Genomic DNA, 25,108 nt, shown 5'->3' with positions numbered 1-25,108 from the left:
ACTTTCTGATGTCTAATGAGATGCAATCTTATTATATTATAGTCTTTCTCCACTGGAACTCATACAGTTTCTGCTACTGTCTGTTTTCATAAAGCTTGTAACAACTAATCATCTTACCTTATGCCTAAATTGAATTTAGTTGAAACCTGACAATACAATCAAAAGATACACAGCACAGATACTCTGCGATTGCATAAGCTAGTTTCTTCAGGAAGCCAAGTTAAAGAAAAAAAAAAAACAGTAATAAAATGGGCAAATTTCCAGTTGAAGATGATCACTGAAAAGCTTCTGTCAGCATACCTGAATCTATTTCTGATTCCGTGTTTAAAAATGCTTATACAGATATTTTTTTATTTAGGTAGCACATGACTGAAGAAGTTAAAACATAAATTATCTACTATACTAAGTGCTTGTGGGGTGTAATTACGGTCAAATAAGTACACACAGTACCCACATAAGTACAACATTTCATGTTGTAATAAAACCAAGTATTTCAGCTATCTAGGGGGCAGGAGAAGGGGAAAGATTGCTAGCAAGCCTATCAAACCATAGAGAAACAGCATCAAACCCAACTATTAAAGGTTATTACTGTCATTCAGAGCAGTACTTGAAGTTCAATAGTTCAGAAAATTAATGTATAAACAGACCTTCTCAAGAAGCATGAGAAGTTCAAGAACCACGAATAACATGACCCACTTGATTTTGTCAGTATTCAACTTCTCTGATTTTATAAGTCAGGTTGACTCTATTATTAGCCTTTTAAAGTCAGAGTATTGAGATAAAACAGGCACACCATAATCGTCATTCTGCGGGGAATCTTGCCCCTTGCTTTTCTGCTGTATGTTGTGAAGTGGGCCATTGTGATATCCATACCAGTATATGTCCAGACAATAACTGAGGACTGAAACTTACAACATGAGTGCAAATAAGAGTTAAAAAAAACCCAGGAAAGTGATCCTTGTGGGTCAGTGCTGAATGATAATGTTAGTCATTTGCACCCCAAGATAAAAATCTACTGTTTTTATAATATTAACTTACAGAAGAAGCATATGCATAAGCAACATCCAACAGAAGTTTTTTTCCTATATCATTTAGGGAAGTAAGTTCCCAATTTGGATGACTTTTGGAACTATAAGAACATTATATTTTAAAGGTCAGAGCAAATGAATACTTTCTATGCCAAGATTTTAAGATACAAACCTATATAAATACTACACACACCCAAAATAATTTGAACAAAAACCATACAACAGTTCTCTGTAAATTGCCACTTTTTCATCTTAATTTGCTTCCTTTTCAAATGTCACCCAATTAAAGCTGTCAAATAACTAATGTTCACAGAAAAGAACAAACTATTAAAAAAAGTGTAGCCTACCCATCTTTAAAATATATTGAGTTTATCCTGCTCAGTAAAGTAACTGCCAGAAGAAAGAAGACATCAAGCTAGGCACTGGGATACAGACTTAAGAACCAGGAGACAAATAAAACCTGTCACCAAAGTGGCCTTGGTCACAGACAATCCTATACTTGTATAATTGTATACACATACAACACCGATTCATGCGTAAAATGACAGATTAGAAACTGATTACAAATGGATTAGAGGATTAAACTGCATGCACCAGCAAAACTATCACCCACAAGTTTTTGTTATATTAAGATCAGCCCTACAGTCTGTAACAAAGACACACAAAACCCCATAAACCTGTAGATGCAAACTTCAGCAGATTTTCCCTACCTGCAGGCGTCTGTGTGATACTCTTCTGTTGCTGTCTACTCCGACCTCCTGAGGCCTGAAAGCTCTTGTCAGTGCAGGAGAAATGGTAACCAGCTTCCATGCCAAACATCAAGTCCTTCCTTCCTGCCACTACATTTCGTTTGTCACTTACCAGAGGCTTTTGCATGTTCACTCAGCTACCACCTTCCCATCATCACATACAGTTTTATGAAACCTTTCCTTTGCGACAGTGTCCTCCATTTGTCCTACATACATCCTTGTTGTAAGCACCACTGGAATTCCTGTTTCATCTCAAAGTCTTTCAGAAGATCAATGCTCAGACTGTATCAGGAATATTGATAAAGCTGAAGTGAAATCAGTGTTGGGCAGGGAATAGACGCTAGACAGTAGCTCTTTGAGCTAAAGCTACTTCTGAGACAATTTAAATTTCTGGATCTAATTATTAGGTATATGGGACTGATCCTTTTCTCATTCTGTTTTAATCTAGGAAGCAGCAGTAATGCTGAAATATTCATCCAAAATTCTACAGATGCCTTTGTCAAGAGACAGTACGTTATAAGAAAGAAAAAATACTAAAAACTTAAAACTTTATGCCTCAGTGCATTGAGCAAACTAAGAATTATACCTTCCACCCTTAAAACATTTCAAAAATAAAACCAAACAACACTGCTACAACCACCTCTCAGGTCCATTTGTTAAAGCAAGAAAAAGCTGGAGACAAAATTGGAGGAGAGGCTCCCTCTATCCTCTAAATTAAACCCAAGTTATTAAAACCACCAACAACAAAATACCACCACCACCAAAACACACAGACAAGCAATAACCCTCAGTCCCACAGAAACAACCGCCTTTATCCAGGCTCAGTCTAGTCATAATTTCTGTTTGGTCCTTTGGCTTTCTCAGGAGGTTCACCAGTGTCAGTCCTGCTTATCCTTCCAAGCACCTCAACTTCTGACAGTTTTTTTCAGCAGGCAATTTCTCATAATTAGTTCCTAACTATATATCAAGGCCCACACAATTTTTAGAGTTTCTTCTCTTCCTAACACATTTTCCAATCTTGTTTACACTCATCATCTCTTGAAACTAATCTTTCTTCCTCCTAGTTTAGTCAGTACTATAGTTTTCAAGTCATCTTCATATTTTGTTAGTTCTTTTGGTTTCTCATGACAGAACAAGAGATTGTAAATCAAAACAATCACTGCTAATTGTTGATTGAAAAAACACTGTTTAATGGACAACTCCTCAGATTTTCACTTTCTCTGACCAAGAGGTAGATCTTTAGATTTGAACAGCTGGGCACTGAGTGAAACAGGTACAACCTTCTTTCACAGTTTCTTTGGTTTCAACCAAATCCAGTAATTTTATCAAGTACCTAACTACCAGCCCTCTCTCATTTAAGTCTTCCAGAGATCTGCCATCAAATTATAGTACCTGTAAACAATCTCCTTTAAGACTGGAAGCAAACAGTCAGTCCTCTTTGAGATCTGGCAATCTGCAGTACTGCTTGATCACATAAATGAAGCATCACTACATCAAAAACTGTATCAATAACTGTATTTGTCAATGGGTTGAGTCCCAAGCGTTCACCAGCTTCAAAATAAGGTACTCAGCACCGGCCAAAAACTGTTTACATCAAAAAAACGCAAGGCAAAATAAACTGTCAAAGACAAAAATCTTCCATAGATAGGTAGTGATAGAAAGCTAAAGGTGATTCTATCTAATTCATTTAAGTCTCTGTAAGAAACACTCTACTGTTACTGGATACATGCATACATTCCTGATGTTAAGTTCTCTTAAAATTATTGCCCTATGAGTGTTGCATATTAAGTAACACTTTTTATCAGCTTTCCAATGAAAAAAGCTGCTGGCAAAAAGCTGAAATGTGGCGATACATTTCCTTATTAAACCATACCTTCAGGTGCTGAAGTAAAATGAGTGAGTTGCACTGATTTTGCACACGCAGCAGTTTGTAATTACAAACACTGCAGTGCATACCACATAATTCATTAACGTCCATGGAAAGGAAAGAGAACATAGCTAAGCAAGTGGAAAGTGAAGGACTGCAACTTCCAAAACATGGTGACCCAAGAACAAGAAAAGGAAAGTAGCTGAAGTTTTCACATCTTTTTATAAGTATCTTGCTTTAAATCAATATATTTGTAAGGAGAATCAATGATACTATGAAGATACTGAACAAAAGCTTTTCTGTTCTTCATCCCATAGTTTCATAAACATGAAAAAACAGATTTCTAACAAGCAGCTCAGATTTAGAAAACAGAAAGAACCCAGCACAAAAAAGGCAAGCGTGAACTATAAAGATGCAAATAACCCTGACAAATTAATTGACCTGATTTTGCAATGGTAAAAATTAAGGGGGTCTAGAATAAATATTGAAAGAGAGCAGAAAAACCAGCAAGTCAGAATTAATATGGAAGAAAAAGTGCCTAAGAATATGTAAAAAGCAATAAATTATTTGACATATATAAGGAGAGCGGTACTGGTACAAGAAAACTAATAAACCACAAAAGGATGGAACAAGATCATAGGCAGATGATATCATTAAGTAAAGGAATAGTCATCAATTTTTCTGAGAAGCTTAAAGGCAAAAGCTGAGACAAATGTTTTCCTGATTAGGAAAAAATAAATTAACACACTTAATTACATCTTACATTTAAATAACATAAACATAAGCTCAGAGGAGGCATGATACCTACTACGCTATCACCAAATTAGACTGATGAGTCCATCATTAAGGCCTTGCTACTGTGTATTAAGTACACAAGGTTTGAAGTACAACAGAAAATCTAGGAGGGAACCAAAATCTACAGCTTCCACATCTTTTACTCTCATCTGGCCTGTTACTCTTGTCTGGTCTACTCCTGTCAGAAACAAAGCATCTCTGACCTCATCCATAATCAGAAATAATCCTTTAATGTGTTTTCTAGCTACTGTTCCAGTTCCTTTAGCTTCACATAACTTACCTACCTCTTAACTCATATTTTAATTAGGGGATTTTTTCTAACCTAGATAATTTTGCCTGAAAGAAGCAACAGCATAAGCAGACCAACAAGCTCATCTAAGGAAATGGCAACCTGTTTCTCTGGCTCATCTGAAGTCAAAAGAAGGAGTACATCCAAGCTCTGACAGCCTCCTTCATTCCTTCCTGAATTCCCATTGGTCCAATTCATTAACTTACTTTATTACAACAGCTAAAACTTAAATGTTTAAACCTAACATATCCAGAACTTAAAAAACTTTTCTTATATACATACCATTGTTTCTCATTAGCTTGTTCTTAGGCAAGATACGGAAGCTACCTCATATTTACATCTTCTTCAACCTTTACACTGTTGAACCACTGTAAAACAGTTTTGTTTGAAGCAAAACAAAACTAGCAATGAATACAGGAGGGACTGGGGGTGGGGAAGAAGACATGTAAAGTACTTCCATACTTTACAGAAATTGTAACTATCTTATCATGAAAGAAATGCCTGTATTTTTTTTATGGCCTGATATTAAAACTAAAACTGTCTTAACTAAGTCCTTGCGATGTAAAGTTTCACTTTGTGAGCTGTCAAGTCTTCGCTCAGAGCAGCACCTCCCGAGAACAGAGTCCCATTAAAAAGCGTTAAATAAACACAAAGACAATTCAGTTACTGCTATATAGATCTTGCGGGACCAAGAGATCTGACAACCCAGAATAGAGACAGTTCTTCTGAAACTACACACAGTACAACTGCTAGAACCTAACTGCTTTTCTTACTTAACGTCAACTTCTAGGCCAGGGATTTACCTAAAACAGAAAAGGAGCTAGACAGCAGGTCTGAAAACAGAATCGGGACAGCCTGTTGACCCAGCCACACACTCATTTTTCCTTCTTTCTACACACCATATCTATGAAGCTTCAAATGCAAGCTTTAGAAAAAGCTGTGATTTTCAGCATCTTCCAGAAAGAAGGCCGTCCAATTAGGATAAGAGCTCATTAATACTACTGAGGGCTGTTAACAAGTAATATTAACTTAGAAAGTCAAGTAAACAAGTGATTAATCCAAATGCTTGAACATTAAAAAAAGTTATTCTGCTGAACATTAAAAATATTGTTGAACTGAAGGCATCCATTCAGACTGTAACTCCATTGAGAAAAAAAAAAAAAAAAGTCTTGAATATTAATTCCTATGCTTCCTTCTTAGATGCCAGAGCTCTGTGGTAATAGACAAATGGAGGTCTGACTGTCAAATCTCATTCAGAAACTTAGAGGTTTGACTTTTTGCCAAAAATCAAGGAAAGTACTTGGCTCATTTGGTAAAATTTATCTTCAGAAAATAACAGATTTTCAGAGGTAACCCCATGTCACTTCAACTTGCATATGCAACATTTAAGAAACTGGACACATAATAACGGACTAATTAACAGTGTTGCAGACTTGATGTCTAGACAAGATAAGACATTTCAAGAATCCCTGCTACTCATGCTCATAAAGGAACAACAAAGAGATAGCCTTTTGTGTAACACTGACGCTCAATCGTTCCAATTGTGAATTTAACACCAGGGACATATTTGTCATCACTTCCAAAAAAACCCACACTTCAGCACATTACATGCTAAAAGCATAAGATGATCCTTAACTATATAAAAACAGAAACTGAATAACTCCAAAACAATACTTTAACGTATATTGCATGTTATTATATGCAAAAATATAAGAAAGTGCATGAAACTGTACATCAGCAACCTGTGGACGTTCACTGACCCTGACATGCCAATGCAAAAGTCTGATACCCTGCTTTCAAGTACCCAGACCAATCTTTTAAACATCCATGTAATGGGCTTCTACTTCACCATGCTCAAACAACACAGAAAAGCAAATTTCAAAATTATAATTGTGGAGGAAAGAGGGAAAGGCATTATCAAAGGCATAAGAAAACACCTAGTTTAAAAAAACCAAAACAACAAACACCAAAAAAAAAAACCCCAACCCAACCCAACACGCTACTTATCTCACTATTTTTGTTACTAAACTCTCTCAAATGTTTCTGATTGCTTACAAATAGAACATGAAAAGCCACATCAGGGACCTAGACCCTACTCCACAGGATATATTAAAACTTAAGATACACATTAACGATGCTGAATTTTTCTTCAGTGCAAAGAGGCACAAAGATGGAAAAGAAGACGCACCAGGATGAAAGGATCAGTTTTCCTACTACTTTGCTACATGGAAGTGCCAGGGAAGATCCTGTTCCAGCAACCACAAAGTGGCAGAGCCAGAGAGTCCCAGGAACTCAACCCTTCCCTGACAACACCTAAGCCCACTCCAGGTGGAACAGGTCCCAATAGGCAGGTGAGGCCCAGCCAAAAGCAGGGACCACAGCAAGGAGCTGGGACTCCACAGTTCAAGAACGGGGACAGCAAACCACCAAGAGAAGCAGGGAACAGAAACCATGTTCTTGGTGGAAAGAAAAGCATGTTCTGGACAACAGCACCCAAGACTGATGGCAACTGAGCTCAGAGACAGAGCAGTGAAACACTGAAATAGGCTGTCCAGTGAAACAGTGGGGTCTCCCTCACCGGAAATATTCAGGACTCAGCTTGACAGAGCCCTGAATGACCTGATTTAAGGTCCTGTTTCAAAAGATTGGCCCAGGTGAGGTTTCATCCAACCTGGATGTTTCCATGATACTGGCACAACGCCTACGATTTAAAAGATGAGACCAGAGGTTTCCAGGATCTACAGTCCCAGTTCAGCAGTGTTCTCAAGCACTTGTGTATCTTCATCCATGTTCTTCCTCCCAAGTAATACTGGCTGGCTTAAACATATGCTTTGGAGTTTTTCTAGTTTGGGAGTCACACATAATTCTTGGCTCTGTTCAAACAATATCTGGATCTTTCCGAGCCTTCATCTACAAGCATAACTGCTATTCTCCTCTATGTCAGCTTCACTTAATACTCACAAAGCTACTGCAGATTCTTAAAAGATAGTCACTAGATAGCAAACAGCAGCTAGCATTTGTTTGACAATTTTTGTCCTGTCATAGTCAACCCATAAAGAACTTTATTTTCCTTCAAATTATATGATTCTACATGAATGCTTGCAGTAAGTGCCCCACCAAACAAATAATATAGCAATACTTTGTTGATAAGCCAGAGTGACCGTTTACAATCACACTCCATTTAAATTCTGAATTTCCCGATTGTGTTACTGTAATTTAGAGGAAAGGTAGAGGGAACTTTACAAAACAGTGGTATGAGCAATATGCAAGATACGGAGATGGACTTACGTAAACAGAAAACCTGTATGAATATTTCATTCAATTGCTTGAGGGATTATTTTGTTGGTTTTTCTTAAGAGAAATAGACTATAAAAGCAAGCTGCCACCCCCATTCCTGCCCAGAGCATCAGGCTGCCCGTTTTTCTGATGCACAGCAATGAGTTTGCTCATTGCAACACTATATGTGCTCTGTCAGCACGTTTTTTTGTCTCTGGGTTTACCTGAAACAGTACCATACTATGAAGTGAAAAAACACGTTTGGAAAATTTTGCTGTTTCCTGGTTGGAGCTTTGGAGACAAATGGATGTGCAGAGGAAAATGCAAAGAGGCCTTTATCTGGATTTCGGAACAGCAAGAATACCTGGGAACCAGGATAATAAATATGAACTGAAAAGCAAACATCCCTAGATCTGGTGCTCCCAGAGAAAGCAGAAAAAACTGGGAGATGGAAGCAGTAGAGTTCTGACGGGTCAAGCCTGTTTCTCAAGCACTAGCTGGACCCTCACCAATTCTTAGACACATACTCGGTGGTAGAAGAAGTAATTTCTACCCTGATTTACTTATTTTAAATACTTCAATAGCTGTCCAGTGAAGACTTTTGTGACTCTTGCTTCGCAGGATTACAGCTTCACCATCTCTGCAGCATAGCCCTTTGCAATAAGTATTTTAGTTCAGCAATCCTTCCACAAAATTACATTCCAGAAATAATACATTAAAACTAGGTATTCAGAAGCTATTTTAAATACCAGAATGAAATTCAAATGGAAATAAGTCCATGGAACAAAAGTATTGTCCACAGTTGAGTCTTCCAAGACAAATAACCAGAAACAAGTTATTAAAAAGCTTTATATATTTTATATCTACAAAATACTTAATTTATATATATTTATAAATGTACTCTATATTTAATTACCAAGTCAGTCTTCCTATTCCTGAAGTGTATTATAGCCTACAGTTCACTTTTAAGATTTAAATGTTATACCTGTATAAACCAATACAGCATGATGAGTGACAGTATTAAATTTGCATGTTAAGGACTAATTTTACTGTGCAAAAGCCATTTTTTTCAGTTAACCAGTAGTAAAATCAGTATAAATTATACTGATAAGTTCATCCAAAGAACTTTTAGTAAACAGTTCACCACAGGACTCCAAATTTAGTTTCTAGTCCACTCTTTGCTCCTTCTCTCATTCCTTGTCAAAGGCAGAGAAGTCAAGCCACACAGACTTAAACCAAATTTACTTTTAGATGCTGACAACTCAAAGTCAACAGTGTATAAATTTCTACAGTGAGATTTCTTCCATACACAGCAGGAAGATTCACAGTATTTCACAATTATGAAAATCATCAGGACTATAATAATAAATTTCCTGCATATTTTTTAATTGCTGAAGCAGAAGTTACTTGTAAACATTTATCTGAAAAACATGTATGTCATTCTACAGTCTTAAGTTTAAATGATTAAATACACGACTTGTCTAGCTCTCAAATTCACAGTAACTGATTATATATATAAAAAAAATTAAGCTTGTTCAGTTTAATAAAATGTATTCAAGATGCTTCCAGTATCATTCTAAAATCTTATTTTGAACCTACAGAAGCTGACAGCTTCAATATTTAAATCAACAACAGGAGAAATCAGTTCTATGCAATCCAAATCTTTTTAAGTTATTCCTCAGGCCTTTCAGAGCTAAGTTACTAAAACCGTTCTGTTTTACAGAACATAATCTTGATTTCGTTACAGGTTAAGTGCGAATTCTACCAAACATAGTAACATTACATCACATTGAAAACAACATTTAGTTTTTATGCCCAAATTTTCATCTGTTTTCACTATAAACCTGTCCTTAGGACCCAGGGGAAATAAACCAGTCACAGATTCATCAGGATCATGGTTGACCAGAAGCTCAACATGACCTGGTAATGTGCGCTCACAGCCCAGAAAGCCAAGCAGATCCTGGGCGGCATCACAAGGAGCACGACCTGTCAAGGGAGGTGATTGTCCCCATCTACTCTGCTCTCGTGAGACCCCACCTGGAGCAGTGCATCCAGCTCTGGGGCAACCAACATAAGAAGGACATGGCCCTGCTGGATGTCCTCTGGAGTCCAGAGGAGGGCCACAAGGATAATCAGAGGGCCGGAGCACTTCTCTGAAGCTGAGAGTTGAGGTTGTTCAGCCTGGAGAAGGCTCCAGAGAAACCTTACAGCAGCCTGCCAGTACCTAAAGGGGGCCTATAGGAAAGCTGGAGAGGGACTTTTGACAAAGGCATGTAGTGATAGGACAGAGGGAATGGCTTTAAACTGAAAGAGGGTAGATTTAGACTAGAGATTAGGAAGAAATTCTTCACTGTGAGGGTGGTGAGGCACTGGAACAGGTTTCCCAGAGAAGCTGTGGATGCCCCATCCCTGGAAGTGTTCAAGGCCAGGCTGGATGGGGCTTTGAGCAGCCTGGTCTAGTGGAAGGTGTCCCTGCCCATGACCATTCTATGATCAGGCTAAATAATCACAATTGCTATTTTTTAAAAATCTGCTCCCCAGTCTCTGGTTTTTTCAGTTTGTCATTTTTTAAATTTAATTTAAATAAATTTAAAAATTAAATTTAAATAGTGGTAAGTTTATGCATTTGGTAGTAGCTGATGTAGGCCATGTACCACTCAATAACCAGACACCCAGGGATAAACAAACTGCATCATTACCCTCATAGTTACAGCATGCTCTCGTTAACTCCATCCCAGCCAGACCTAGCACACATGCAAAGTCATGCTCACCAGGAACATTACTATGCAAAGTCAGTATTAAAAAAAAAAAAAAAAGAAAGAAAAAAAATAATTGAGTAGAAAGCTGTTTTTCAAATGTCAAGAAAAAAGGAACAACAGTGTTATAGCACAGGAAACAGGCTCGCAGGCAACAGAACAAAGGCCACTAGAATTAAGATAGAAAATGAAGACCTAGAATAAGCTTATCTTGAACAAGATAAGAAACCTGTTTTTTTGAAGATGTTATTATGAGATAATCATGAGGGGCAAAAGTGTTCTGTATTTCCCTTCCATCCATCCCAGGCATACACTGAAAACATTGTAAATCCCATCAAGTTTGAAGAAAGTAATCTTTCTCCTACTCAAATTATGAACTTCGATGGCAATTTCCAGAGTTGGGCATAGCTGCATTTACATCAGAAAGATCAAGTCAGAAGAATCTCCAAACTCTCCATTTAAAGTGAGAAAACTATGGAAACAAAACACTCTGATTGCTTATGACAAATGAAATTGAAGGTGATTTTTGATAATTTCCTCACTATGAGGTGACATTAAAGACTAATACATGAATAAACTTCCAGTGAACCTCCTCAAAAACTCAATGTTGCAAGAGTAATAGAAATCTCGTTTCATATTAAATCAGTCCCCAAGTACTCAACATAGAAGACAAGAATACAGACTTTGAACACAATATCCCTCCCTCATCTAGGATATAAAACACTGTAGTGTCTTATACATATATATACAGAACAAAACCCCATTGTAGTCAAAGCAAAACTTAAAGGTTCTTAATCTTCAGAGAATGCCAAAGGCACTGAGATTCAAAGCTGATTTGAAAAAAAAAAAAAAAAATCACAAAACTCCAAAACAACACAACCCACCCCACCCAAAAAATAAAAACCACCAAAATCATCAAACCAACAACAACAAAACACTCCCACCACAACCATCAGGAAGTATAGTTCAATTCCAAACTGTATATATTTAAGTTAAGCAAATTACAATCTAAAAGTAATTTCTGATAATTTGATCTATAATGAGATTATTTGTATTATATTTGATTTTAAAACAATTATTCAAAGAAGCAGCCATTTTCTTGGCTTACAAAATGGCAGGTGTTGCATGTGAGTTACAGAAAACTACCACAAATTCCCATGTGAAGATAAATGCCGTGCTTCTTCATGATTAAACAGATGATGTTATAATCACACTATCCAAGAAATCAGATTACGTTCATATTATGCTTCACAAAGGAAGAAAAAATAAAAAATAAAAAAATCAATATATTTCCAGCAGATCAAACCATCACACAGGTACTATATCAGTGACAAAATGCCAAGATGACTCACCTGTTCAATCTCCTTTGTCTTAGTTGCAATTGCTTTTGAACGACCAAGAAGCTGTCCATCCTCATATAATTCTGTACTATCCGTTATATTTATTTCTGATTCTTCTGTTTGTTCGATGTATAATGGAGCTGAAGATCCAGCCTTAAAAAAAATAATAATATTCAGTTCTAAAAGCAAGTGAGAAAGCAGCTGCATGGTACTTAGTTACCACCTGGGGTTAAACCACAAGAAAACCTCAAAATGTAAGGGCAAAAATAAAAACTCAAATACAGTCATTCAGTTAGAGAGGAGTTTTCTTATCAAGACTATTAGTGACGCACAATTGCTACCATTAAAAAATACGTAAGTATGGATTTTAAGTATCTAAAAACATGACATCATAAATAAACCACCTGTGACTCAGTCTTAACTGCATAAAGATAATGATGTCAGATAACCTTTACCTGCCCTTCTGCTGAGAAGGAACTTTGATTTGTAGTATTTATAACACCAGCTAGCAAGAAAAATCCACAATGAAAGCGGGATTAGTTCTCTGGGAAAGGATAAAAGTAACAAAATCAAAGTTAAATAGGCACCGACAAAATCTAAATGCTGTCAGAATGAATTCTTGCAGTATTCAGGACCACAGGTTTAGTATTAAAGGAACAGAGATACCTATTGTATAGGTATCTTAGCGGACTCCTGATAATATAAGACATCTTACTGAAGTACCAAAATTGTATAAGCTTCCCTCTAAAACAGAGGTTAGGACAGTATCCCTACCCCAAAGAAAACAAGACTCCCCCTTCAAGGAGGCTATATAGAAGATATAAAAAGAGAAGAAATTACTACAGCATAATTAAATCCAATATCATTGAACAGATTTGTAGAGTAATAAAATATTGTTTTTAAATAAGATTTGAGAATTTAAGAAGATGCATAAAAATATTTTCTACTATTCAAAAATAAAGAGGTAGAGAATCTTAAGATTTAACTAATGTGAACGAGAAGACCATTAGACACCAAAAAAACCCCAAAAAACTTAAGTGGTCCTACAAGTATGTGCTCACAACTTAGCAATATAAGCCATTTTAGATTGCAGCCCACATCTTGTCACTGCAGTAAATCATTAAATGCCCGAGAATGAGTAAAGGCTGCTAAAAAATTCAGTGCAACACAAAGTTCAACCATTAAGCACTGTGGAAGATGAACTGGAAAAAGCTAAGTATTAGTGAATTAAAGGTTCTGCGGAAAAAAAACCACCCCAAAAACTACCCACTGCAGTACTGAGGCAAAAGCTTAATTTTTAACATAGAAGAGGACTGCTTTCTGAAAAAAAGAATACAGAACATGGCAGGCTGACATGGCACAGAACTGAATTCAATAAACCAGAGATTGTTTTCTAGTCTTAAGTTTTACTTGTACACGCATATTTTGACGTAGAAGTCCCTTGCTAATTTTTAGGAGCTCAGTAGGCATACAGACGTACACCAGTGCAAGAGTTCCTTGGAGAATCACTGGGAGAGCTGCAGTCTTACCTTGTCAGTTGTCACATGAATTCAAATTATACTAACAAAACCTACTCTGTTTTTGCGGTTCGGGTTTGTTGTGTTTTGGGGTTGTTTCTCCACCACCCCACTCCCCACCCCCAATAAATAAATAAAAAAATAACAAGTCTTTACTCTCCCACTCCATCCCTTTCAACAAGCATTTAATAGCACAGGCAGACAAATTCAGGGGTGACTTACAAAATGTGCCTTTCAGGAGAGTACAGAAAAACAAGAGTCTATTGTTGTAACACTTTAAAATAAAACAATAAATAATCCCGTCTTACATCATACTCTGTTATTTCAGGTAAATTGCTTTCATCGGCCTTCTCTGACTTCTCAGCAGCCCACTTGCTTGCAGCTTCTGCGAGTTCCTTTTCCGATAGTCTGTTGCTCTTATCCAAGGCCTGTACAAAAACATTATAGTCAAAGTTTAACACAAAATAGGTTTACACATGGCAAAAGATCTTCAAAACTAAAATAGTTAATCAGATCCCCAAACCATTTTAAAATAGGAAATACAGAAGCTGAAGCTATTTCATTACCTGATTTCTTTAAAAAGAAAAGCAGGTGGGGAGAGAGCAGAAAAAAAGGAAGAAAAAAAAGAAAAAGAGGGGAGAAAGAAAGATAAATCAATAAAGTTCAGTAAAATGTTAAAAAAAGCACTATACTTTCAGAACCAACTTAATAAAGTTCACAGGAGAGAGATAACAGAAAAATTGAGATCGCTTGAGTTTAAAGAGACTTGGATCAAATGGGCACTAAGAAGTTGGATACATGCATGGAGTGATCTAATAATTCAGTGAGATCAGTGAGATTCAGAGAGAATTATTAGATTGTAACTAAACTAAACTATTAAATACTGTGTAGATTATAAAACCTAAGCTAATTAGGGACAAAATCTATTTTATACATACTTTAAAATGATCAGAGCTGCTTGTATTAAATTTCATTATTTTTTATTTGGGGGAACGTTGATCATTTATAATAGAGTCAGTCATGGCTTTATGGACTTTTAACCTACCTTTCCAGATGAAACACTCAAATACTTTAAAATTGATTTCTCTCTAAGAACACAATTTAGCTTCTATTAACAGAGCAACAAACAAACAATGACAAATACCCACATAACAAAACCAGTTTAAGAATGGCTAGCTTTATAAATCCTGTTACCACTATGTGGGCATTTCATTTGAATCAACTACACATATAGAAGAATCCATTTAAGAATCTGTACAATTCTAGTATTAAAAACTACAACACTAAGACAGATATACGAAAAAGATACAAAAATCCTACTGCCTGAAAAAGGTTTTCATAATTTCTACCAATGCCTGTTCCATCTTAGCAAACAGGTGGGCAAAAAAAAGCAAACAAACAAACAAAAAAAAAAAGCAACACTCCCCTCTCTTACCATTAGTTTATTTTAAATTACAGAAATGACCAGCAGAAGCAAGTAACTGTGACTTGTAAAAAGACTGCTTCATTTTCAGACCTTTTGTGCTTACCTGAAATAAAATAATATCCAAACATCTCTTTGTGCTGTAGCATGGCACAATTATAAAATTGACTGAACCCTTCCAGGATTCTGTGTCAAAGACACCACCTTTATCTGAATCCAGAAGAGAAGTACAACACAATGTTTAAATAGGAATCCCTCTTTTCTATAATTGCAAATTAAAGAATTATAATCAGCAGTCAGGAGGTGACAAAGTTCAATATGCAGGGGTGTGAAGAGGGTCCTTAAAAGAAAGGGGTAATATAATTCATAGAATAATTAGCCCATCTCTACCTTTCCAAACTACACAATTATTCTTACGCTAATCTCATTACAAACTACCTGCTGCCAGGTTTTTTTCCCCCAATGTTCTTATTCCCCACAGCATGCCTGATTTTTACCTTTAACCTGACTTTTCCCTAGCTGCCAAAAAATCTTGTACTGTGGTTCTATTATGAATCTCTCCCTTTCCTCCGTTGTAGCTCTGGCCAATACTAAGAAAAAGAAGAGACCAGTATCTTTGTCACCAAGAGTCAGCTTTGCATGAAATGAAATAAAGAAAATCTCACATGACCTACAGTATTTCCAACGAGCCTTAAACAGAAACTAAGCACTCTAGTATAACTACTGGAACACAGCAAAAATTCTGTTTTAATTCCATGTCACTAAACTTAATTTTAGGCTGCAAACTTGCAAGAAATGAAAAACCTAGTATATCTTGTAAAACACAACTGGATTTCCCTACCTGCCTCAAAACGGAGGTGTCTTTTTTTTTTTTTTTTTTTTTTTGTCTTTTTTTTTTAGCTTATGCATAACATGAGAACAGCAAAAACATGTCAGTTTTCTGCTATCTTTGTTGGAAAGCTTTCCTGTCTCACACATCTGCCTTTTGCTCTAATTACGTTGGATACAGCCTCCAAGGCCTGCAGTTCAGACAGCTATTAAAGAAAAATACAAAAGATTTTGTGCCATAGTCAATTAAACAGGTGGGTATGATCAGATAACACCAACATGTATTAATTCACATGCATGAATATGTAAAAAATTAATTACAAGACAGATAAGAATACCTTTTCAGATTTGCATATAGTTACTACAGTGAAAAGAGATACTGCTGTGGAAGCATATAACTTTGTAAGTATTTCAAAGCTAATTTTCAATGCTCTAAATTATTATTTATCTCCTTTAATCTATAAAATAGATAACTCATGTCTCAAGTCTCAGTAGATTGTAAGACCTTGGCCCTAGAGATGTTAATGTTTTGCTATGACTTTTTCTGTCAATATTTCTGTATTGGTGAAGCACTTGTAGAACTTAACTGGTCAGTGTAATCCAGCCATCGCCCCAAGAAGCTCCCCTGACAAGACAGTATGTTACAAGCAGATATTGGGACTTCAAGATAAAAGCAATAAAAGGTCACTGAACTACTTCCATTTCTGCAGCTGATGCATACCCAATAAGTATTTGTGTTGTCTGGGGAAACAGTTTCCATCAAACAGAATTTCATTTTGCGTAGCTTGGATCAAGTAGATACCTACTGCCAGCAGATATATGTGAACTGCTGGCAAAAAACCAATACAGCATAGATCAGACCTGACTGAAAAAGAAAGCAAAACATTTAAAGAATAATTTATATGCAAGCTCACACTATGTATTAATACAAAAGCAAGAGATTTTGCAACATCTCTGTGTTTTCAAAGGTTTGTGTTAAGCACGGATTTGGTATCAAGCTGTAATGTTCTGAGTCTGTAAGCAAAGTAGGCGAACCAATCTTAAAGTTTATTTTATAATCCAAAGAAGTGTAACTTGTAAATAACAGCTTTTATCTTACTTTCCTTATTTACATATACTGAAAATGTATCACTTGCCTCCCTCCTTAAGGACACAGGCAATTAGTAAATGCCTAGCACAGCAGTTCTAAAAGAGCTGCATAAGGGATAAGTACTTTGAATGACATAACACAACCAAAGCCTGATTTTTTTTCCCCACCTAATTGTTTCCTTCAGTCTCACCTCGCAACAAAAAGTACCTTTCTTTCTTCCCCTTTGTTTTTTGTTTAAGCATTCCACTGCTTTTATTAAAAAGACCTCAAGAACCAGGCTAGTACACCATGCTGTTTAGGGTAAATGCTACTTTTTAATAGGCCCTTATTCACTTAGAACAATATAATGTATTGTTTCTTTATTTTTCATTAAAGTATTTCTCAACAATTTAGAGAAAATAGTCCTGTGTTAATTTTAACCTCAAATATAATTTACAGGCAAGCAGTCTGATGTGAAAATGTTTTTGCTGCCACAGGACAGCCAGAACAATATTGAACGCTGATTGTTCATTAGTGTTTATTAGCCTGTCCATTTTAACTAATTAGCAAGGTTATGTAGTTGATGCTCAGCCCACAAGATTTGATGGGAAATTAAAAAAGCATCATTTAGAATATAAAACAACATTACCAAACTATCCTTGCAAAGTGACTCCCTTCCCAAGCAAATGCTATCATTCTTGACACATCCTTGAGCAGCCCTGCTTCAGAGTCAACTCTGCTATTCACATTATCTTCCTAGTCAGTCAGGCACTTCACCAGCTTCCAAATCCAGTCCAGCTTAGGAATCACTGAAGGATGTTGTTCAGTGCAACTACAGGCCTGTTCAATAGATCTGTTGCTCCTCAAAACTGCTTCCGCAGTGTTTTCTCCTTGTCATTCCTTTTCTAGCACACTCTAGACTTTGGATAATCACAATTTTAAATACATACAGAACTCTCTTTCTCCTAAAATGAGACAGAACAAAACGGTTTGTCAGTGTCATCGTTAGATACACAGCATTATCAGCACCTTCCTGCCAGATAAGGGAAACTTATCCTATCTGCTGGATTGCAGAGCAATTCAGGATGCCCTTTCCTTAACAGCTGCATATAGTAACTCCTTCAAACTGCGGAAAACATCCAATAACAATGAGCAATCTGAAACCAGGGTGAGAACTACTAGAAAAAAAAATTCACCTTTGATGAGGGTACTGCTAGGGAGGCTGAAGGTGATGCATCTCTTGATGTTTTCAGTGATTGAACTGAAGTCCTCTCTTTACCTACAATTAAGAAAAAAATAATGACTGTAAAGCTGTATTACAGATACATGTTGAAAATATACTTATTGTCTAGAAAAATTGCAGTGAAAGTCGCTTAAGTGAGACATGAAATCTACAAGCTCCACCATCTAATAAACACTGATAACACTTTCTCCTCTTTACAAAGAGAGAAGCCGTTTTACATTTTTTTTCAACATTAACTGAAATGGCATATCAATATGATTTGGCAAGACAATGTGGTTCTACTCTTTAATATTCCTGTAATAATATAAACAGGTGGAATATTAGACACCAGTCAATCACTTGAGGAAACCAGGCAGTGTAGGAACTGGTTTAGCAGGCCATAGTATGTTGAAAAACTCTGCCATGGGAAACAGTCCTATATTGTAGCAACCACAGGCTAAATGCTCTTTGTATTATCAGTGTTCGTCTTGTAAGAGCTAGAATTGGTATAATGACAATTCAAATTCACAGTGCTAATCACAGCCTGTGCACAGCCTTACCACAGATAGGTTACAGGCAGCCTGCAGCAGCAGAACTCACTGCAGTGTAAACTACTAGTTTTCAACCTGTGGTGCATGGATTACATGCTGCAAAAGGTAAGTATGAAAAGCAAACGTGTTGTCAGTAGGCCTAAATTAACTATTCACATTCACTGGGACATGGTTGACTCTTCACAAATGGAAAATAATATAGACTTACCTTGGCTTCCATTAAATTTGTATTAATACAAGAGTTAAGAAAGGGATGAATTTAAAAGTCTGTCAAATACTTATGAAAATTAGGATATAAATTATTTTAGTGTAACTGTGAACAAATACGGCTTTAATGATCAAAACAATAAAGAGCAAACACGGCATCTCACTCTTTAGAGCTGAGCTATTTTCTTTTTTTCACTTGATGCCATAAGACCGCATCGTGTTGTGTATTTTAAAATACCACTACCTACACAAAAAATGTAAGGAAAAGTCTATGCAAAATGCATACTTTTAACAATATGAAATGTTTAAGAGGTATTTGAAAGGTTGGTCTTCTACTGTTTGCCCACATTTTCATACCATATGTATAGCATAGACTTAATACAAAGCAAAGATCAAACAGCTGCTCACCTCTACACTCATTAGAGGCAAGCCAGTTACTGCTACGATGTTGAAAGTCTTACTAACCCACACCAAAATCCTCCCAGCTACCCCATCTTTCGAAAATGCTACTGAAAATAGCTGGGGAAGTTACTCTGGCAAAAGCAAGTATTCCAATTTAAAAATTAAAAGTTCCCATAAATATATATGACAAAACCAAAAACGTGAGGATAGAAGTAATCATGCCTTAATCTGTCACACTCCCCAAAGCATGGGAGACAGAACGCCTCCCTTGACACCACCAAGGAACACCAGAGTGTTGCTCCTGTGATACCTGCTTTTCAGCCTCATGGATAAGCCACCTCCTTTTAAATTTACATACTCCTCTAACTCTGCCTCCTACATCACACTGGGTTCTTTAAAGATTGTCTCAGATGAGTGGATTATATTTTTGCGCTTGAACAGACGAAACAGCTGATACAAGTGGCAGTGAATTACTCAAAATTAACCAGAGAGAAAATCCACCATTTAACCTGGAGACATTAGGGCATTTTTTTCTGAACGTGTGTGGCTATTTTGAATCAGCAAGCCCTACCTATAAAATTGAACACGATGCTTTCCAAGCTCCACTACTTGCCTTCTTTCACCTCCTCAGCGCAGCACTCCGCAGGTGGAGTACCACCCTGCTTCTCTCCATGGTCTGCCACCACAGCTGAATGCCTGTCCTTTCCCATCAGCCCTTCCCCTCACTTTACCAAGCTGCTTTATGTGTCACCTCCCAAGTTGTCTTTGTTCAAATCCTGTATTTATTCTAATTTATAAAGGGCTGGAGAGCATGGGATATTCCTCCTTCAGTGGAAGTCATGAGGCCAAACTGATTCAGACAGCAGCATGATATTAAACAGCACTATAATAAAGATGCAGTATTGTAAGTTCTGCATGAAACAGTATGTACTTCACATATTGTAAACCCATTTAAGTACAGACTAAAATGTGCTGCTGACATATGTATGTCCCGCTTTATGTTTCTTTTAAATATGTAACATATAAGCTTTCCTAAGACAAATCAAACACAATTCTAAAAGTATTATTTAAGCCATTTATACATTCTGAATAGGTCATTTTAATTCAGTTACCTAGAGGAACAGTTCACTAGTACTATTTTCCAGTGAACAGGCAGTTATAAAGCAATAGTCCAGCCATGTGGTCTCTTAGAACTGATTTAACGATGATGGAAAGAGGTGTTTTCCACGCAATTGGAAAGAAATCACAAAAACCACAGGCCTAAATGTAACCAGCATCCTTTCTGGTTTGTGAAGATGTCTGCTTCTACTTTGCTACCTCTGCTACTGTTTGAGTAATTCTGCCAACATACTACAAATGTGATTGAAGTCAGCGCAAAGTTTTAGGAAAAACCTGAAACATTCCAAAATTTTATATGGTTCCTTACAATTTTTCCGGTTCCTGGTAATTGCGATCTGCACACCTACAACACTCCTACAAATATAACTGAACATCATATTTTTCTCTTCCTTTCCTACACTTAGAGGAATTCATGTTCACTGAGTATTGTTTCAAAATGTTAAAAGAATTGCAATGATGAGCTAGAAAGACAATTTGTACTCTTATAAGAGTGAAATGATTTCTCAATATTTAAACAGTGTTAACTAAAAAAATATCCACAAGACCTTTTTTTGGCAAGAAGTGCTACATAACGGTCCAGTGTGCCAATCCAGAAACAGACAATATGCTTATCAGTGAATTAAAAAAAAAATCTAATTGATTTTTAAAAAGCTGCCAAAATGAACAGTAGGTTTATATAGTTTACTAGAAAGTGTTTGCAGAAAGGGCAATCAAATTGGATTAATTTACATAGGCTGTACAAATAGCAGTGGCCAAGATTGTAGCCTACTAAAAAAAGCAATTTTGCCTCTTTTTTTTTGTTTCAAATTATTCAAATAGGAAAACCTTAAATATTTTCAAAACGGATGACTCATTAAATTTCTGGTTAAGATTAACAGCCAAGCTTTTAAAAGTCAGAACATACACAGTATAGACTCAAATGAGATTGGTTTCACGTTTCACTGAGGAAAGCACGATTAGAGGGAATCTGACAATGAGATGAAATTGCAAAAAAATCACCAGCTTCAAAACTCTAATAATATAGTTCTAAGAACATTTACAGAAAATGTAACAAGTAGCAGTATGCACTTTAATTTCTCCAACTTTCTTTAATCCCTCTTTTGCTCTGGTTGCAGGAATAAAAGTCTTCATCTGCTATAGATGACTGCAAAGTTTCCTGTAAGGGAATTCAATAAAGCACATAAAGAAATAAGAGAAGCAGTTGATGCTAAAAGGAAAATAACATATGCTACTAGATAAAACCGTGCAGCTGAAACTCCTACAGTCAGTCTAGAGCTGCTACTGAAATAACACCTACAATCTCCCACATGAAACAGGTAAGGGAACAGAGTACACAATGAAAAAACCAAGGAGCAGGCAACACATAATTAGTACAAATTGTCTAGTCTTCTCATTGTAAAAGACAGCATGTAAAGAAAAAGGGTTTATACAGTGAGTTTCACCTCACTAACCAGTTCTCATCATTAATCCAGCATTACCTTGCTGAGAAGAAATATTTCTTTTATGTAAAGATGACATACTTCTGCTATGCTGGGACTGGTGGAAAGGATAGGTTTTGCTTCTATCAGGAGAGTAGCTCCTGCTACTGACACTAGAGCCAGATCTGCTGTGTGGAGAATCCCTTCGGCTCCCTGGTGATTCCCTGAAGAAAGGAGAGTCCCTCTTATGAGGGGATCGCTCTCTCACGTAATGAGAAGGATAGAAGCTTTTTCTTCTGAAACCATCTCTGATGTCCCTTTGAAGAAAACCGAAAAATAAAAGTTACTTGTTTAGCTCTTCCAGTGCTCATTGAACAGCAATAGATAATACAACGGCAACATTTTATGTCTGGTACACACAAATAGGTTAGCTGTCATCTATCTGCTGGACACAGCTGCAATCTTCAGCGCTGAGTACTAGGCAATGAATGAAAAACAAGTAGGAAAGTAGAAAAACATGTGTATGCATGTAATTTTTTTCAGATTTCATTCAACTACTTCATCACTAAAAGCCAATTCCTTTCTATTTCTTGATATACAGCTATAATTTACGTAAGAGAAAGAGACATTCAAGAAATTGGGACTCCTGTATTTTATTTCTTCAGATTCACTCCACACGGAAATTAAGCTTTAATTTACAAGAGCTAAAAATGCATATGCAAATATTGCTCACAGTATTTCACCGTTTGTCAACTCTATTTTTCTCTTACCCTTATTTTCAAGGGACCATGTCCCTCGTTTGATTTCACACAGCTTGCTGTGGGAAATATCACTGAGGGATTTCAGTTTATAAACAGCAAGAACAAAAAGAAAACTGCAGAATATCTATCCTCATGCCTATGTAACCACCCAAGGTCAAACCTTGAATGAAAATATGAATATTTATACATACTAAAAAGTCTGTCTTTCACAATACATAATATTCATTTTGAACTTTTACTGTAAAATGCCACACACTCCCTATTGTATGAAACCAAACTGATTTGAAACCATAACCTAGTAAACATCAAAACTTTCTACTAAATTTATATATTGTTACTCCAGACCATATCCCAAACATCCTGGTTACCTGCAAATTATATTAATATACATATATACGTAAAGGTCACAAACACAGTATCAAATTGAACTTTTCCTGAAGAATTTCAAAGCTAGCAAACACACAAGCACCTACTGAATCTAGACTTGTGACACTTGCCTGGGTCAGAAGACACATTGCTAAGAGAAGCAAGTACTTCTCAGCTCCTCCATAGTATTGCTAAGCAAAAATAAAGACTTGTAGCATTTACAGTAAGCCAGGATGTACCTTATTTCATTGTTTTTCTCTATTTCTCATCATAGTCCAATATTTTAAATAAGGGAAGGTCTCACAGTGACGAGCAAAGATCTGGTGGTCTTATTTTGCACAGTGTAGCTATAGCTAATTTTATGTTGATGAAGAAAAAAAAAGCCCTCTAGTGTACAATTCCTATAGCATGTTACAGGCCCACATTTGTGACAGCTAACAAAGGACTTCAGTGTGCCAAAGGTGTTTTGGACTACTGCAACCACACAGGTACCACCACAGTAATACAAATGCTATTACATCAACGTGTTTTATACAGCACTGAGTTACTTTTTTGCATGGAAAGCACATTTGCATGAGTGGTTTGCTTCAGAGCACAAACATCCCACAAGCAACATTCGGGTTATTCTGCAACAGAAAAAATCACTGAGGTGGGAGGATATCCAGTAAAAATATAGACAATCCTTCAGCTTATTTCTCCCATTCCAGATGGAATATAGTATCAGGAAAATAGTAACAAAAAGAAAAATCTTTCTTTTGAAAATTTTCATATGGAACTAAAGTATGAATCAATAGCTCTCAGTAACCCTGGTTTTCAGTAAAATGCCAGTGAAGCAAAGCCAGGTTTTACAATTAAATAATTATTTCACCATTAACAGACCACAGGCCTTTAGTTATCTTACAGAAAAAGATATTTTACAGGTCTGCATACCAAAACTGATACAAGACAATGTTACATGGATTTGTATCTTAACAGGTGTGCTAAAACCCAATATTAATTTCCTTTCTAAACATCTTTTCTTCTTCTATTTGTTGCTACGCTTTCTTCTTCCCAAGTGAGCCAGCAAAAGAAGCAATTAAGGAATCACTAAACAGTACTCTATTAAATAGCCTCTATACAGTAGCCATTGTATAGATACTTACATCAAAGAATGAATCACCCTAGAATACACCGAAGGATAATCCTACTTTCTTAAAGGGCCTAACAACAACGTACCCACCTTCGGCCACTACTCTTTAGGATATGTGTAGATTAATGGGAGATTTTTCAGAAGGAAATAACTGAAATTATCAGAGACTGAGAAAACATGTTTAATGAAGAAACACTCAAACCCCTTTTTCCACTTAAATTTAGGAATAAAAAAGTATCTAAAAGGTGCCAGTCGAGTTCTCAAACATACGAGATGTAGCTGAAAAATAGAGAACTAACGCTTTATCTACATTACATGTATGAACATTTTATGTAGCAACAGACTTAAAGCAAAAGTTCAAACTTTTCTAAGAATACTAGAAAGATTAGCTCAGCACTGAAGTATTTTGTCTAATTAATTGGGGTTTATTCATTAAAGAACATACAGATCAAATATTTATCAAGAATGATTTAGGTACAACACATTATTTCTTCAGTTTCCTTCTAAATCTCTCTCTTTAAATAATGTCATTTATTTTTAAAGCACAAGTTTTCTAGCAGACCAGAAGCACAAGTGTTCTAGCAGACCAGTACATCACTTTTATGCCCAAAACACGTTTTTATGACCAAGTTATTAAGCACTAGTATACAGAGAAGTTTATTATGGAAACCTTTACAAAGCCCCAGCTATTGCACACATATAATAAATGCTCTAGTATCCACATAAGAATTTTGTAAATTTACAAAATATCATTGAAACACACTTTTAAACAGGAAAACATTTTAAAGCCTCATTCTACAATAACATTATGCATAAAAAAGTAGAAACTCTTTCATTTCTTATATTGTCATTTCATCATTCCATGTAATTCTTAACTGGATCTTATCTTATGCTGAAAACTCAAGCCATTAACAGTATTAAATCTGTTTCAGACAACAACAGTACAGCATTTCTGACGTTTTGCATTAATATAGCAAACAGAACAAAATAAGGATT

General features: G+C 36.2%; 1 protein-coding gene across 4 annotated transcripts in view; it reads right to left on the bottom strand.

The window, feature by feature from the left end:
• The window catches only part of PPHLN1 (periphilin 1), a 70,579-nt gene that overhangs the window by 18,609 nt on the left and 26,862 nt on the right, over positions 1 to 25,108 (bottom strand). For 2 of the 4 annotated variants that reach the window (XM_080392130.1, XM_080392131.1), the window contains exons 6-9: positions 21,917 to 22,173; positions 18,134 to 18,216; positions 13,926 to 14,045; positions 12,113 to 12,253 (exon numbers count right to left, since the gene is read on the bottom strand). In XM_080392130.1, coding sequence (XP_080248256.1) covers positions 12,113 to 12,253; positions 13,926 to 14,045; positions 18,134 to 18,216; positions 21,917 to 22,173 — 601 coding nt within the window. The remainder of the gene's footprint in view (positions 1 to 12,112; positions 12,254 to 13,925; positions 14,046 to 18,133; positions 18,217 to 21,916; positions 22,174 to 25,108) is intronic. The other 2 variants (XM_080392132.1, XM_080392133.1) reach the window with 1 other exon arrangement.

Source organism: Falco punctatus (genome assembly GCF_963210335.1).
Source record: "Falco punctatus genome assembly, chromosome: 6".
NCBI classification, from domain to species: Eukaryota; Metazoa; Chordata; class Aves; order Falconiformes; family Falconidae; genus Falco; species Falco punctatus.
Note: the sequence above shows the minus strand (reverse complement) of the source record. Positions and strands in the feature narration are given on the sequence as shown.